Consider the following 15,087-nt stretch of genomic DNA (forward strand, 5'->3'; position numbering starts at 1 on the left):
TTGAAATCGATAAAAGCGAATCCTCTAACTTTGTTCTTCTCTTTCAAGACAGTTGTGTCTACTCTGGGTCCCTTGAAATTCCACATGAATTTTAGGATCAGCTTGTCAATTTTAGCAAAAAGATAACTCGGGTTTTGATAGGAATAGATGGGGACCATTGAATCTGTAGATCAATTTAGGAAGTATTGCCAACTTCACATTAAATATTCCAATCCAAGTACATGGGATGTCTTCCCATTTATTTAGCTTTTCTTGAATTTCTTTCAACAATGTTTTGTAGTTTTGAGAGTATTAGTTTTACCTTCGTTTGTTAAATTTATTTCTAAGTATTATTTTTTTGATGGTAATGTAAATGAAATTGCTTTCTTAATTTCATTTTCAGGTTTTTCATTGCTAGTGTAGAGAAATACAACTAATTCTTGTATATTAATCCTGTATCCTGAAACTTTGATGAACTCATTTATTAGCTCTAATAGATTTTTCGGTGAGTTCATTTGGGTCTTCTATATACAAGATCGTATCATTTGTAAATAGAAATAGTTTTACTTCTTCCTTTCCAATCTAGATGCCTTTTCTTCATTTCTTTTTTCTTTTTCTTTTTTTCTTTCTTTTTGGCCTAATCACCTTAGCTAGAACCTCCAGCACAATGTTAAATACAAATGGTGAAAGCAGACATCCTATCTTGTTACTGATCTTAGAGGGAAAGTACTTAGCCTTTTGCCATTAAGTATGATATTAGCTGTGGGTTTTTCATAGATGGCCTTTATCAGGTTGAGGAAGTGCCCTTCCATTGCTAGACTGTTGGGTACTTTTATCATGAAAAGGTATGGCGTCGTGCCAGATACTTTTCTGTGTCTATTGAAATGATCATGCGGTTTTTGTCCTTTATTCTACTAATATGATGTATTACCTTCATGGATTGTTCAAATGTTACCAACCTTGCATTCCTGGGATAAACCCCATTTGCTCCTGCTGTGTAATCCTTTTTATATATTGCTGAATTCAGTTTGGTAGTATTTTCTTGTGGATTTTGCATCTGTATTTGTAAGAGATAATGGTCTTTAGTTTTTCTTTTCTTATGATGTCTTTCTCTGGTTTGGGCATCAGGATAATAATGGCTGTATAGAATGAACTGGGAAGAGTTTTCTCTTGACAGATCATTTAGTCAACTATTTTATAGTAAATTTATTTTATAGTAAATTAAGTCTGGCACTATTCAGTCCAGCCAAGAGCCTGAGGTCTGAAAGGAGGCAGACTGGACTTTCAATCCCAATTCTGCCACACAGTAGCTGTGAGACCTCAGCTAAGTCTGTTTACACCATTTCTCTTCTGTAAAGTGAGAACAGATAATTCTTGCCTCACAAGGATTAAATGAGATAATACAAACAAAGCCTCTGACACATAGTCTGGCAGTAATTAATGGCTCACCATTGATCACTCTGCCTTTCCCTCTTCTACTCACTGTCAGCTTCTTAAAGATAAAGATTATCTTACTCATACCTGTCTCCCCAGAACCTAGCATGGTGTCTGCCACACTTATGAAGGCTTGCAGAAATGCTGCCACAAACCTCTACTCTCTTCACTAAAACCCTTGGAGCCAGATGTCTTCCAGAAATAAGAAACTTCTTCTGCTTCTGTTGACAGAAGCAGGGCATGATCAGAGGTAGGTAAGGTTATCCAAGGACGACTTCAATCAAGAATATGATTCAATAGGGGCTTCCCTGGTGGCGCAGTGGTTAAGAATCTGCCTGCCAATGCAGGAGACATGGGTTTGAGCTCGGGTCCGGGAATATCCCACATGCCGCGGAGCAACTAAGCCCATGTGCCACAACTACTGAGCCTGTGCTCTAGAGCCCGCGAGCCACAACTACTGAAGTCTGTGTGCCTGGAGCGTGCTCCGCAACAAGAGAAGCCACCGCAATGAGAAGCCCGCGCACCACAACGAAGAGTAGACCCTGCTCGCCGCAACTAGAGAACGCCCGTGCACAGCAACGAAGACCCAACGCAGCCAAAAATTAATTAATTAATTAACAACAACAACTCGTGAAGTTCTCCAAGGTCCATTGCTAAAGGACATACAACATGACTCACCAAACAAAACTAAGTGCTTGTGACAGCTCCACAGAGCAAATGTATAGAAAAAGATCTCCTTTCCAGTTCTCCAGATTATAACCATGGTTCTCTCCAGGCAGCTGAGGAGGGGACCAGGAAAAGGGATGGTAACTGTGAAAGGGAATTTTAGCCTTACTTTAAATGTTATATTTTTTCACAAGGAGAATTTATTCATGGAGTATTGGTATGATTTAAAATCAACGTAATACTTAGGAATGAAGTTAAGTAGGGAGGCAAAAGACTTGTGCACTGAAAACTACAAAACATTGCTGAAAGAAATTAGAGAAGACATAAATAAATGGAAAGACATCTTGTGTTCATGAGTTGGAAGACTTAATATTGTTAAGGTTCAATACTACCCAAAGCAATCTACAGATTTAATGCAATCCCTATCAAAATCTCAACGGTATTTTTTTGGAAGAAATAGAAAAGTCCATCTTAAAATTCATATGGAATCTCAAGGGACCCCCAAATAGCCAAAACAATCTTGAAAAAGAAGAACGAAGAGGGAGGTCTCACAAAGCTACAGTAATCAAAACAGTATGTTGCGACATAAAAGACAGACACATAGACCAATGGAATACAATAGATTGCCCAGAAATAAACTCTCACATTTATGGTTGGGGGAAAGGACTGTCTTTTCAACAAATGGTGCTGGAAAAACTGTATATTCAATGCAAAAGAATGAATATACACAGTTTAACTCAAAATGGATCAGAGACCTAAACATGAGAACTAAAACCATAAAACTCTTAGAAGAAAACATGGGATTGAAAAGCTTCGTGACATTGGATTTGGCAATTGATTTATTGAACATGACACCTAAAACACAGGCAACAAAAGTAAAAATAAATAAGCTGAACGACATCAAAATTAAACATTTTTGTGCAACAAAGGATGCTACTCATAGAGTAAAAAGGCAACCCACGGAATGGGAGAAAATATTTGTAAACTATATATCTTATAAGGCGTTAATATCCAGAACATATAAAGAACTACAATTGAACAAGCACAACAACAAAATCAAGCAACCTGATTCAAAATGGGCTAAGGATGTGAATAGACATTTCTCTAAAGATGATAATTAAACAGCCAATAAGCCCATGAAAAGATGCTCAACGTCATCAATCACTAAGGAAATGCAAACCAAAACCACAAGATCCTCATACGCATTAAGATGGCTACTATTAAAAAAACCCAGAAGTTAAGAAGTGTTGGTGAGGATGTAGAGAAACTGGAACCCTTGTGTTGATGTTAAGATGGTGAAATGGTACAGCTCCTATGGAAAAGAGTATGCAAGTTTCTCAAAAAATTAAAAGTCAGATTATTGTATGATCCAGCAATTCCACTTCAGGATATACACCCCAAAGAATGGAAATCAGGGACTCATACAGATATCAGTACACCCATGTTCATAGCAGCACTATTCACACAAGCCACATGTGGAAGCCAAGTGTCCACTGATGAATGAATGGATCAAAAAAACGGGGTCCATCCATACAATGGAGTATTATCCAGACTAGGAAGGAAATTCTGACTCATGTTACAATGTGGATAAACCTTGAGGACATTATGCTAAGTGAAATAGGCCAGTCACAAAAAGGCAGATGCTATACAATTCCACTTATATGAGTTTACCTAGAGTAGTGAAATTCAGAGAGACAGAAAGTAGATTGGTGGTTGCAGGGCCTGGGGGAGGGAAGGATGGAGAGTTTCTGTTTAATGGGTACAGAGTTTCAGTTCTATGAGATGAAAAAGTTCTTGAGATAGACGGTGGTGATGGCCGCGCCATATGAGGGTGCTTAATGCTGCTGATCTGTGTGCCTAAAAATGGTGAAAATGGTCAACGTCATGATACGTATATTTTACCACAATTAAACACTTTTAAAAACAATTAGGAAACTCAGAAAGGTAACGTGTGCCTTATAAGAGCACATACCCGTTCAGGGGCTAAGCACTCAGTGACTCCTGATTTACCAAAAAGAGCTCACCCTCCAGGAAAACCTTCAAGTGAACCGTTTCCAAAATGCATTTTTACGCTGGAAATCTGTATTTCCCAATCCCCTCTTGCAAACTGCCCCTTGGCACACCAGCAAATGTTTAACTGCCCCAGGGGCGACGGGGCTGGAGATGCCACAGGTAAGGTCTCTGAGCCTGAGTTTTAGCTCCTGCGTCCTTGCAACCAAGACCTGCAGGGACAGGCAGCGGGGCTGCCCAGCTGCCATGTGCAAGCTGAGCCCCAGGGACGCGGCTCTGCGGAGGCTGGACTCACCTCCATGAAGTAATTGCTCAGGGCTGGGCCCGAGTCGTTCTGGAAGGTCTGGTTGATGCGGAGGTGCCTCTTGTTGCGGCTGTCATCCCAGTGCCTCCCATAGCTCGCCTCCAGCTCCCAGTGGAGGTGGCCTGAGTCCTCCTCATGCCGCAGCTGGACCTGGGACACCCCACCAGGGAGACCCCCAAGGAAGCCTTGTGTACGCAGACCTGAGCCTCCTCACAGCCACCCGCCCTGAGATGCAGGCTTGCTTATCTGGGGTGACAGCTCTGTAGGAAGCACAGATTTTTTTGCACTGGTTTTGACCTTGTAAAATATTGCGTTAGAATACGATTCACCTTCACAGTTTCTGGTGTCCCCTTAAATTCTGGCCCCGAGGTGAAAAGCTAACCTGCCCCACGCTGGTCCATGCCCTGATAAGGAGTAGAAAGAGCCAGCTGCCATGGGAAGATGACTCCTGATCTGCTTCATATGAACCCCAAATCTCCCCCTCCCCTCACTCTCCCACAGCAGCCTCCGGCTCCCTGGACAGATCCTCTGTGGATCAGGCCTTCCCACCTGTGGGCTCCTGGCGGCCACTGTCTCCTCCTACCTCTGAACCACAGGTCGAGGCAACACAGGCTCATCCATTTACTCACTCACTGAACACGTTTTCCCCCAAGTACCAAGTAGATACTTCGCTGGGCACTAGATAGCCAGGAATGAAGAAGCCAGAAGCCCCCTCCCTTGTGGGGGCAACAGTTCAGGGGGAGAAGCAAACTTGTAACAATTAACAAAGGAACAGTCACTTCTCCCTTTTGCTCACCCCACCAGCCACTCTGATGAACTGCCAGTTCTTTAACCGCTCCAATCACCCTCCAGCCCCAGGACCTTTGCACTTGCTGTTCCCTCTGCCTGTGGCACACTTCCTTGGGAACAGAACTATCTCGTATTTTAATTTTCAGCTTAAAATTCATTTCCCCCAAAGAAGCCTTCCCTGCTGCCCTGTCCAAATTAGACTCCCCTGTGCTACGCTCTCTCGGCCTCTGCCCTGTTTACCACCCATGGCACTTACGTTTCCCTTGATTTGGTCCATGTCTCTTGCTCTCTACCACACACCCTCCCCCAGCAATGGAATGGCAGAGACTAGGTGCTGCCTTAAGCACAGCTCTCCCCCAGTGCTGCGCATAGAGTAAGTATTTAATAAACACCAGCTGAACAGGGGAAAGATGAGACTAAAGTTCCAATTCCTAATCCGTTCCCATTCACGACCTTGAGTAAATACATCTCTCTGAGGATGGGTTCAGGGTGCTCACCCACCACTTCCCTAACCCTGGGGGCTCTCTCCAGACCCCCCGCCCAGCCCCGGCACCCACCTTGTGGCTGAATGCTGGGATCTGCGTGCAGTGGAGCTCGTGGTCCAGCTCCAGCTTGTAGGTGGCCTCTGAGCCGCTCTCCACCCGCAGCTTCTGCCTGGTGCTGCACTCCTGTGCCAGCTGCTTCGCCTGACCTGTGCAGGGCAACCCAAAAACCCCTGCCCTTCCTCTGCCAGGTAGCCCTCCATCCTCATTCCAAGCAGAGGAGCGTCAAGTACAGCCCAGCTTCAGCCAGCCCCCTGGATCTGCCTCACCTAACGTCACTCATTGGAACCTGCCGATGGGGAGGTTTTAAGAGACAGATTTGTGTCCCCCCCCAACACACACACACACACACACACACACACACACACACACGTAGTGTTTTTTGTTGTTTGTTTTTTTTTAACAGGCAGGTGCTCAGCTCCACACAAAGCCAGTGGAATGACTCACTAGCTAAGGAGCCTCACGGTGAGGCCAAAACACCCGAGGTGACAGTGGCACCTTAGCCCTCGGAGCCACAGCCCCAGGAGACGGTGCGGGTCCGGCCACTCCCCACCTCGCCCGCAGCCAGCATGCGGTGCCGTACCCAGGAGGCCGTACTTGATCCTCAGGGAGCTGGTCCAGAGGCGGGCCCGCTGCTGCAGCAGGCCTTGGGTGCGCAGCCCCACAAGCCCTGGCACGAAGAGCTCGCCACCCAGGGCCACCACCTGCTGCCCTTCCTCCGCCTTCCTCTCCAGCAATGCTGCGGGGAGAGCAGGTATGGTGCGGTCATGGCCTGCGCCCCAGAGACTGACACCCTACCCCCAGCACCAGGTGAGGAAAGGAAGTGGGAACCGCCCAGGTGGGTATCGCGATAGAACCAGTGCCTGAGTCTCCGCCAAGGAATGCTGCCATCAGGGCCACTGACAGTGTTTTGCACTGTCCAGGTGGCAACCCCAAAAGTCACTTTTGTGGGTCCAGACCAAAAGTTTTAAACATAAATGACGTGCATCAAGGATCATCGGGTAAATTTCACCTTCTGAAACCTGTTTCTGCTACACTGATATTCAGCCAGATCACACAGGTATAGCCATGCAGGTTAAAATATCAAAAATGCATAGGCTTCCCTGGTGGCGCCGTGGTTGAGAGTCCGCCTGCCGATGCAGGGGACACAGGTTCGTGCCCCGGTCCAGGAGGATCCCACATGCCGCGGAGCGGCTGGGCCCGTGAGCCATGGCCGCTGAGCCTGCGCGTCCGGAGCCTGTGCTCCGCAACGGGAGAGGCCACAGCAGTGAGAGGCCCGCGTACCGCAAAAAAAAAAAAAAAATGCATAGGCCAGCTAGTCAACAGCCCTAGCCACTCACATCACTCCCCTGGAATCTCCGAGAACACCCCACGAGCAGCATCGCCAGGAGGGCTCCAAGCCAGCTCTGGCACCAGGGTGGGCATCTGGTCAGATTGGTCAGTACCCAGGCCAGGCTGTGTGTTCAAGATACAAACAGTGCCCCATGCAATTCGGGTCAAAATGCGAAATGTGTTTTTTACACATTGTGTAACACGTAATATGGGTCAGAATCCAAACACCCCAAAAGGTGCCGGTTGACGGTTCCTGCAGAGCAGTCGAGCGCATGGGAGGGGCATCTGGGGGACTCAGGCAGAAGCTGCGAGCAGATACAGAGCCTGGATTTTCCTTGGATGGAATGTGAATACTGGGAGATCGGGTGATGGGGACTCCAAGTGGGGCACTCCGCCCTCCCCTCCCCAAGCCTGGCCATTGAAGAAAAGTGGCAGAAAGGGGTCCCTCCTCCTACCTGACACGTGGGCCTGGTCACTCAGCAGGTTGCTCAGTGACATGGAGAAGGCCAGCCTGCTGCCTGCCTGCCGGCTGAGGTTCCCCGCGAGGACCACAGGGCTGCCCGATGTCACCAGTTTCACCTCCAGCTGGGCCTCGATCCGCTGAGCCTCACCACCTGCTGCTGGCCACAGGTTGCTCCGGCCCTGGAAAGGCCCCAGCATCCCTTGAGGGGACAGGCTCTGCCAGCAGGCTCCACCCGGACTGCAAGAACCAGGACCGGACAGAGGGCAGGAGACACAGCCTGGCTAATGGGCTTCTAGGCTGATTCTGCTGCTATTTCTTAAGCTCAATATTGTTCAAAATAGGTCATCTCTGTTACAAATTCAGACATAAGTTTGAAGGACCCTTCCTCCCTATCCCCCCAACCTCAACACCCCGTCCAATCTATCAGGGACTCTGGCCAGCTCTCCCTGCAGAATATTCAGGGACCCGACCACTTCAGCCACCTCCACCACTGCCCCGGCTTGAGCCCGCTCATCGCCACTGTGTTCCTGTGACATTCTTCTCCCGGCTCTCCTGGCTCCCACCCTGGTGACCAGGGCAAGCCCTTCCATAGGATCATGGCACACCTCTCTTCCTCAGGGTAAAAGCCAAAGTCCTTGCAAAGGCCAACAAGGCCAAGACTTTCTTTGGAAGTCAGCAGTGCAGCCCTGGCCAGACGCAGGCAAAACTGCCCACAGACACCGGGAGGCAGGACACACAGATGGCCCCAAACATGCTCTGTGTCTCCATCATTGAGGTTTTCCAGAGCAACTACAGCCCATAGCAATGGCAGCTGTCATCTCTGACGGCCACCCCAACTGTAGACCAATCCCAAGGACCTCTCTGCTGCTGCCAGCTGATCTGTTTACCCAAAAGATGTAAAAACGACCTCACTATTTCCAGACTGTCCACTACTTTATACTTTCTTGTAAATCCTGTTTTTGCCTTTGTTCCTTGACAACGGTCACAAATCACTCTCTTCTGATTACTCTTTGGCAAAGCCATACATGATCTGTCCTCCCACCTTTCTGTCCCTTCTCCTATTCCACTCCAAGCACATGGGGGCTCAGGCTGTGCTTCTGTGCACTTTCCTGCCCCAGAACCTTTGTACACGTTGTGCTCTTTACTTGCAATACCCTTCCCCCAGAGAACCACATGGCTCTCTTCTCCACACGCTTTATGTCTTAGCTAAAAGCTATCTTCTCAATCAGGCTTAACCTGTCAGCCTATTTTAAACTGAAGCCGTGGGACTTCCTGGTGGTCCAGTGGCTAAGATTCCACACTCCCAATTCAGGGAACCCGGGTTCGATCTCTGGTCAGGGAACTAGATCCCACATGCCGCAACTAAAGATCCCACATGCCGCTACTAAAGAAAGATCCCGCATGCTGCAACGAAGATCCCGCGTGCTGCAACTAAGACCCGGCGCAGCCAAATAAATTTTTTTTAAATAATAAAAATTTAAAAAAATAAAACTGAAGGCAACCCTCAGACCCTTCTTCTCACATAACTTCAGACCCCTGGATCCAGCTCACTGATTCCCTTTTCCTATAGTGCTTACACAATTTGCTTATTTATTTTACTGATTATCTCTCCTATGAGAACGTAAGCTCCAAAAGGAGAGAATTTTGTGTGTGTATCTCTTTTGTGTGCTGTCTTCCCGGCACATCGTAGGTGCTTGATAAACAGTCGTTGAATAAATTAATAAAGACAATGAAAAATATAGGTTTCGTTCCCCTTCTTGGTCTCCCAGTCTCCCTCAAGGCAACCACTGTGTCCACTTCTTGGACATCTTCCAGAGACAGCATGGGCCTATATGTATGAGTCTGTATGTATGTGTGTATATGTGCGTGTGCACGCACGTGTGTGTACGTGTGCACTCCATCACACACGTGCACGTTCCCTCTTACTCTGCACAAAAACAGATGCAGGCTCTCCACTCTCCTCTGCTTCTCTCACTTAATGGTATGTCTTGGAGATGATTTTCTCTGGTTTGTATCAGAAGCTTCTCGGCAGTAGCTGTAATTGTTCTCAAAGTGCAGCCCATGAACAGGATGACTGTAGAATTTCTCATCCAAACCAGGACACTTAACGGTTAAAGAGACCACTAATCATATTGAGCTGGGTCAACGGTAAACTGGGGCTCTCCAGGTAACCTGGGACTTGGGGATGCTCTATCATTGCACCCAGCGGAGGGGGCACTGAAATCTAACACTTTCCTCCACGCCATCCTTAAACCCCATCAACACTCAGCTGAGTCGAACCCAGCTTTGCTGCTTTGTATTCCTGAGCTCATCTGCCTTAGTTTCCTCATCTCCTATGGGCTTACCAAGAGGACTAAAAGAGGGACCCGGGGTCAAAGTCACCCGTGGCCCCCCACCCCGAGAACAGGCTTTGGAAAGTTCCAGAGCCCCAGCTGTTACCGTTAATCATGATGGCTCTGAGGCAGCTAGAACTGGAGTTTCTCTAAAGGCCAATGTTTCCAGGCTGCAGACAGCCCTCTGGAGAGCGGCAGGCAGGTCTGCAGGGAGGTGCAGGCAATCAGCACTTGTGCGCTTAGTGAACAGGGATGCTTCGAGGGCTCCTGGGAGCTCTGAAAATGATTTGTAGTCTCAGCCGTCAAGCAGCTGGGGCTTTAGGGGGAAGATGCTCTCCCCTGATACTTGGTCTTCCCACCCCGACAGGAAGCAGATCTAGGAGCTGAGAGTGTGTTTATGTAGCAAAACTTCCAGCCCTGGCTCCAGATTTTCAACCCAGACCTCTCTGAGAAATCACTGGAGACCGAGGCAGAACCATCAGACTCACGGCCAAAGGGGCCCAGAGGTCCTGCTTGGCAGGAGCGAGTCTACACCTGCTGTTTTTGTCCTTTTTGGAGTCACTGACCTGCCTGAGCATCAGATGGAAGGTCTAAACCCTCTCCCCAGAAGGGGGACAGACACAAAACTTCTGCACAATTGCAGGGGCTTCAATGGACCCACTGAGTCCCATCCAGGTCCTCCTGGTTGAGAACCTTAAAAAGTACCTATAACGAAGAGAAAAACGCACACACCTTTGCTCCAGGAATTCCACTGCTAAGAATTTACCCTGAAGGTGGAAAGGTGATTTATAAGACCAAGAACCCGGGAAAAACTCCAGAGCCCTCCACTATGGAACCAACTAAATAAATTCCACCCCATTGACTATTATGCGGCCATTCAAAATACATGGTAGACATTCTTGTTTTTAAAATAAAAGATGGGGGGGAAATATATTGATATCTATTTGGGGATTGTAGGCATAGATGATTTCTAAGAGGAGTCCCAGAAAATGAACAATGATTGGCTTTGAGGAGGGGTGTAAGGGAAAGTTTTTAACTCGATACCTGTGCTGACCCATAGAACTTTCTACAATGATGGGAAAGTTCTAAAAAGTGGCCAGTGCAGCTGAGAAACCATATCTTTAACTTTCTGTTACTCTGACTCACTTAAATAGTCATGTGTATAGGGGCCATCGTACTAGACACTCAGCTCTATGCCCTTCTGTACCTTTTGAACTTGGAATCATTTAAATGAATTACCTATTTTTTTAACTAAGTTAAATTGTACCAGTATGTGCTGGTACAAAAAGATATATTTTTGACTGAAAAAAGAAAAAGCAGCATGCAAAGAATAAAACTAAACTCTAAACTGAAAGGTTTTATAAATCTATGAACTGTATTATGGGTTGAACTGTGCTCCCCCTCAAAAGAAGTTGAGGTCCTAACCTCCAGGACCTGTGAATGTGACCTTACTTGGAAAAAGGGACTTTGCAGATGATCCAGTGAGGTCATTAGGATGGACCCTAATCCAGCATGACTGGTAAACTTACAAAAAGAGAAATTTGGACACAGATACCTACAGAAGGCAGACAATGTGGAGATACAGGGAGAAGACAGCTATCTACAAGCCAAGAAATGCCTGAGGCTACTAAAAACTAAGAGAGAAGCATGGACTAGATTCTGCCTCACAGCCCTTAGAAGGAACCAACCCTGCCAACACCTTGATTTTGAACTTCCAGCCTCCAGAACTGCGAGGGAAAATTTTCCATTGTTTAAGCATCTCCAAATTTGGGGCACTTTGTTAAGGCCGCCCTGGGGAACTCATACAGATTTCTTGGTGTGTGCGCTGACATTTCTTCTGGAAATCTGGGGAGTGGCACTCTTTCACTTACCTTTTTATACCTTTCTCTACTCTGAATTTTTTAAAGCATGCTCCTGTGTTACTAATATTATCAATTTATGACATCAATAGTGGTGAGATTTGAGCTCATTTTTTTCTTCTTCCTACTCTTCTGGGTAACAAGAAGTCACAAACGTTATTGGTAGGTGGAAGGAGAAGAACAGCTAAAACACCAAAGGAGGTGGTGATGAGTAAGCAGGGACTGGGGCTTGAAATGCCCAGGGAGGTGGCAGGAGCCAACGCCGGTGGGCTGAGGACGGGGAACAAACCTTGACGTAGTAGACGTCCCTGTCGTCCAGTATCAGTTCCAGGTGACCCATGCAGCCACTTTGCAGAGTGTCAATCTTTCCTGGGAGACAAAGCGAGAGTTTAGAGACCAGGGTTCAACATCCTGGATCCGCCCCTGTGTTCACCAGGGGATGTCCTGCTTGTTTCCTAATCTCCGAGCCTGTGGCTCCTAGCCCATAAAACGGGGCTACATTTAGTGCCGACCTCAGAGGGTGGCTGAGGAATCCACAGTGAGCGGGCTGCATCTGGCACATGGCCGAGGGCACGGTGATGGGTAGGAACACTGTCATTACCGTCCAACTCAATTTTCTTCTTGGGATGGAGAAGCTTGAGCCGGAACTTCCTCTGGGGCCAGCTGTAGCTGACATCCACCCCGACGTCCCTGGGCACTTCCGACCCGGGCGTGCCCATGAAGACGTGGGCTGAGGCTTCTTGAGGGAGCCAGCAGTCCTTCTGGAAACACAGCAGAGTCCTCAAGATCAAGAACCCATCCAGGCCCCCCACCTTCAAAAACTTGAGTTCTTATGCTTATCCTTGTCCTGCTAAGAACAGATAAGAACCCCCAAACCAGGGATTTGGGGATCCATATCCTGGAGGAGAGTCCTACAGGACAACTCAGGACCCCAGGGACAGGATCTCAGTTTGTTCAGCAAACAGCCAGGGAAGGAGACTTATCGTACACCATCGGCACCCTGCCCAGATCCCCTCGGACCCTTGACCAGCTCAGCATGCTCATCTCCCAGCTTCCGTGCACTTTGCTCTTAACCCCTGGCACCTGGGACCTCCAGAGCATTGCCCTCTGGCACAGGAGGGAAAAATATCTCGGCTCCTTAGCCTCAAGGGGACCAAACTCTGAGATTAACTCCTGCTCCAGGGCTGCCCAGGAATCACGCTGAGGCTGCCACTGCACCTGCCATCACTCCTGCTCAGCTTCTTCCCCTTCCCTACCCTATTTTCTCCACCCTCTTCCTGGGTCCTCCTGGAGTCTTTTCTTCATCCACACTTTTACCCAAATCCTTGGCTCCAGTCTGCTTCTGGGAAAACACAGCCTAAGACACGGGCCCCCTTTAAAAACCTGCATCAGGGACTTCCCTGGTGGTGCAGTGGTTAAGAATCCACCTGCCAATGCAGGGGACACAGGTTCGAGGCCTGGTCCGGGAAGATCCCACATGCCGCAGAGCAACTAAGCCCATGCGCCACAACTACTGAGCCTGCACGCTAGAGCCCATGAGCCACGACTACTGAGCCCGTGTGCCACAACTACCAAAGCCCACGTGCCTAGAGCTCGTGCTCCACAACAAGAGAAGCCACAATGAGCAGCCCACGTACTGCAAAGAAGACCCAACGTAGCCAAAAATAAAAATTAATTAATTTTCAAATAAACCAACGCTGCGTCATCGTCATTCATTTAGTACCAATAAATGTTGACTACTGTGTGTGAGGCACAGTTGCAGACACAGGGAATGCAACTGAGTGTTAGACAAAAAGTCCCGCCCTCTTGGCACCTACATTCTAGAGGGGGAGGCACAGGACCTCCAGATACAGAAGTAGGTAAGACAGCAGCTCACCACCACCAGCTGCTGAGCGCTCTGCTGACAAACTCAGAGGATCAGGGGCCCTGACAGGGTCATTGTTCTGGACTGGGTGGTCAGGGAGGGAAGCTGCCTCTGAGGAGGGGGCATTTGATGAGACTTGAAGGAAGCAAGGGAAGGAGTTGAGTGGATGTCTGGGAAAGACTGTTCCAGGCAGAGGAAACAGACAGTGCAAAGGCCCTGGGGCAGCAATGCACTTGGCATTTAATAAAAAGGAGGTCGGTGTGTCTGGAGAGCGGTGAGCCTGGTAAACATTTGCGGAGATGGGGAGGAGAGGCCGGCATGGCAGGATCACTGAAAGCCTATGGGTCAGGGTGAGTGGGTCCTATTCTGAGAGGAATAGGAGCCACTGGAGACTTCTGAGCAGGGGAGGGACACAGTCATTTTGGGATTTTGGAAGGTCTGTCTGGCTGCTGGTGGAGAACATATGGTAAGGAGACAAGAGCGGGAACTGGGAAATCAGATAGGGGGCTGCTGAGTGCCCATTCTGTGCCAGGTGCTGGGGACACAGGGGTGAGAAAAACAGGCACTGTTCCCAGGAACTGAGTGACTAGTGGGGAAGACAGATCTTAACCAATTGGTTTCAGTAATGAACACAAATGTGATCTAAAGGGAAGGAACATGATCGTACTAGAGCACTAACAAGGGAATATGACCACTTCGGGGTAATCAGGGCAGGCTTCACTGAGGAGGTGACCCCCCTAAAGTGAGCTCTGAAGATTGATTCAGAGTTATAAGTCATCAAGCCAGGGACAGAGGATCAGCATGTGCAAGGGTCCTGAGGCAGGAGGGAGACTACAGCAGGACCAGCCCAGCTGGTCCTGCTCCAGGGAGGAGGCCCATGTCTTTATGAGTGATCCCCAAGGCTGAGGCCTGAGTAGAAGACCTAGGGAGACCCAGAACCTGGCTGGGAAAGGAGGGCCTACCGGGGGGTGGAGGGTATAGGCAGCTTCCAGCAGATAGCGTTGGAGCCCCCGGTCCTGCTTCTTCAGCCTCACAGCCGCAAACACAGGCACCGAGAGCAGGTAGGGCTGCCCGGCTGGAGGCCAGCTCACTTCAGTGCACAGCTGCCAGCCCCAAGTGCGGGACACTGTGAGAAAGGGAGGAGGCAGCACGGTCAGTAGAGAGCCAGAGGGCTCGAGGCAGGCCATGGATGCGCCCATCAGCAAAGAAGGAGCATCTCTACATTCTTTTGAGAAACAGTATCGTGTAGACATTAACTGTATGAGGCGGTACTGTGTGGACCAGGGTTTCTCAGCCTTGGCGCTATCGACACACTGGTCTGGATAATTTCTTGTTGTGGGAAGCTGTCCTGGACTCAACCCACTAGATACTGGTAGCACCTCCCGCACCAGGATGACACCTCAAAATGTATCCAGACATCGCCAAATGTCCCGAGGGGCCAAAAATTGTCCCCAGTTGAGGACCCCTGGTGTAGACTATCAGAGTGTCGGGCAGTACTGTGTAGGACACAGG

The 15,087-nt window shown here is 48.5% G+C and overlaps 1 protein-coding gene across 1 annotated transcript in view; it reads right to left on the bottom strand.

The window, feature by feature from the left end:
* LOC307198494 (uncharacterized protein) overlaps positions 1-15,087 on the bottom strand; it is a gene marked incomplete at its 5' end in the record, with an annotated part of 144,476 nt that overhangs the window by 78,742 nt on the left and 50,647 nt on the right. The window contains 7 exons of the mRNA XM_079945463.1: positions 4,385-4,543; positions 5,740-5,873; positions 6,308-6,463; positions 7,512-7,698; positions 12,001-12,080; positions 12,313-12,472; positions 14,538-14,701. Coding sequence (XP_079801589.1) covers positions 4,385-4,543; positions 5,740-5,873; positions 6,308-6,463; positions 7,512-7,698; positions 12,001-12,080; positions 12,313-12,472; positions 14,538-14,701 — 1,040 coding nt within the window. The remainder of the gene's footprint in view (positions 1-4,384; positions 4,544-5,739; positions 5,874-6,307; positions 6,464-7,511; positions 7,699-12,000; positions 12,081-12,312; positions 12,473-14,537; positions 14,702-15,087) is intronic.

This window comes from Stenella coeruleoalba (assembly GCF_951394435.1).
Source record: "Stenella coeruleoalba genome assembly, chromosome: 15".
Taxonomy (NCBI): domain Eukaryota; kingdom Metazoa; phylum Chordata; class Mammalia; order Artiodactyla; family Delphinidae; genus Stenella; species Stenella coeruleoalba.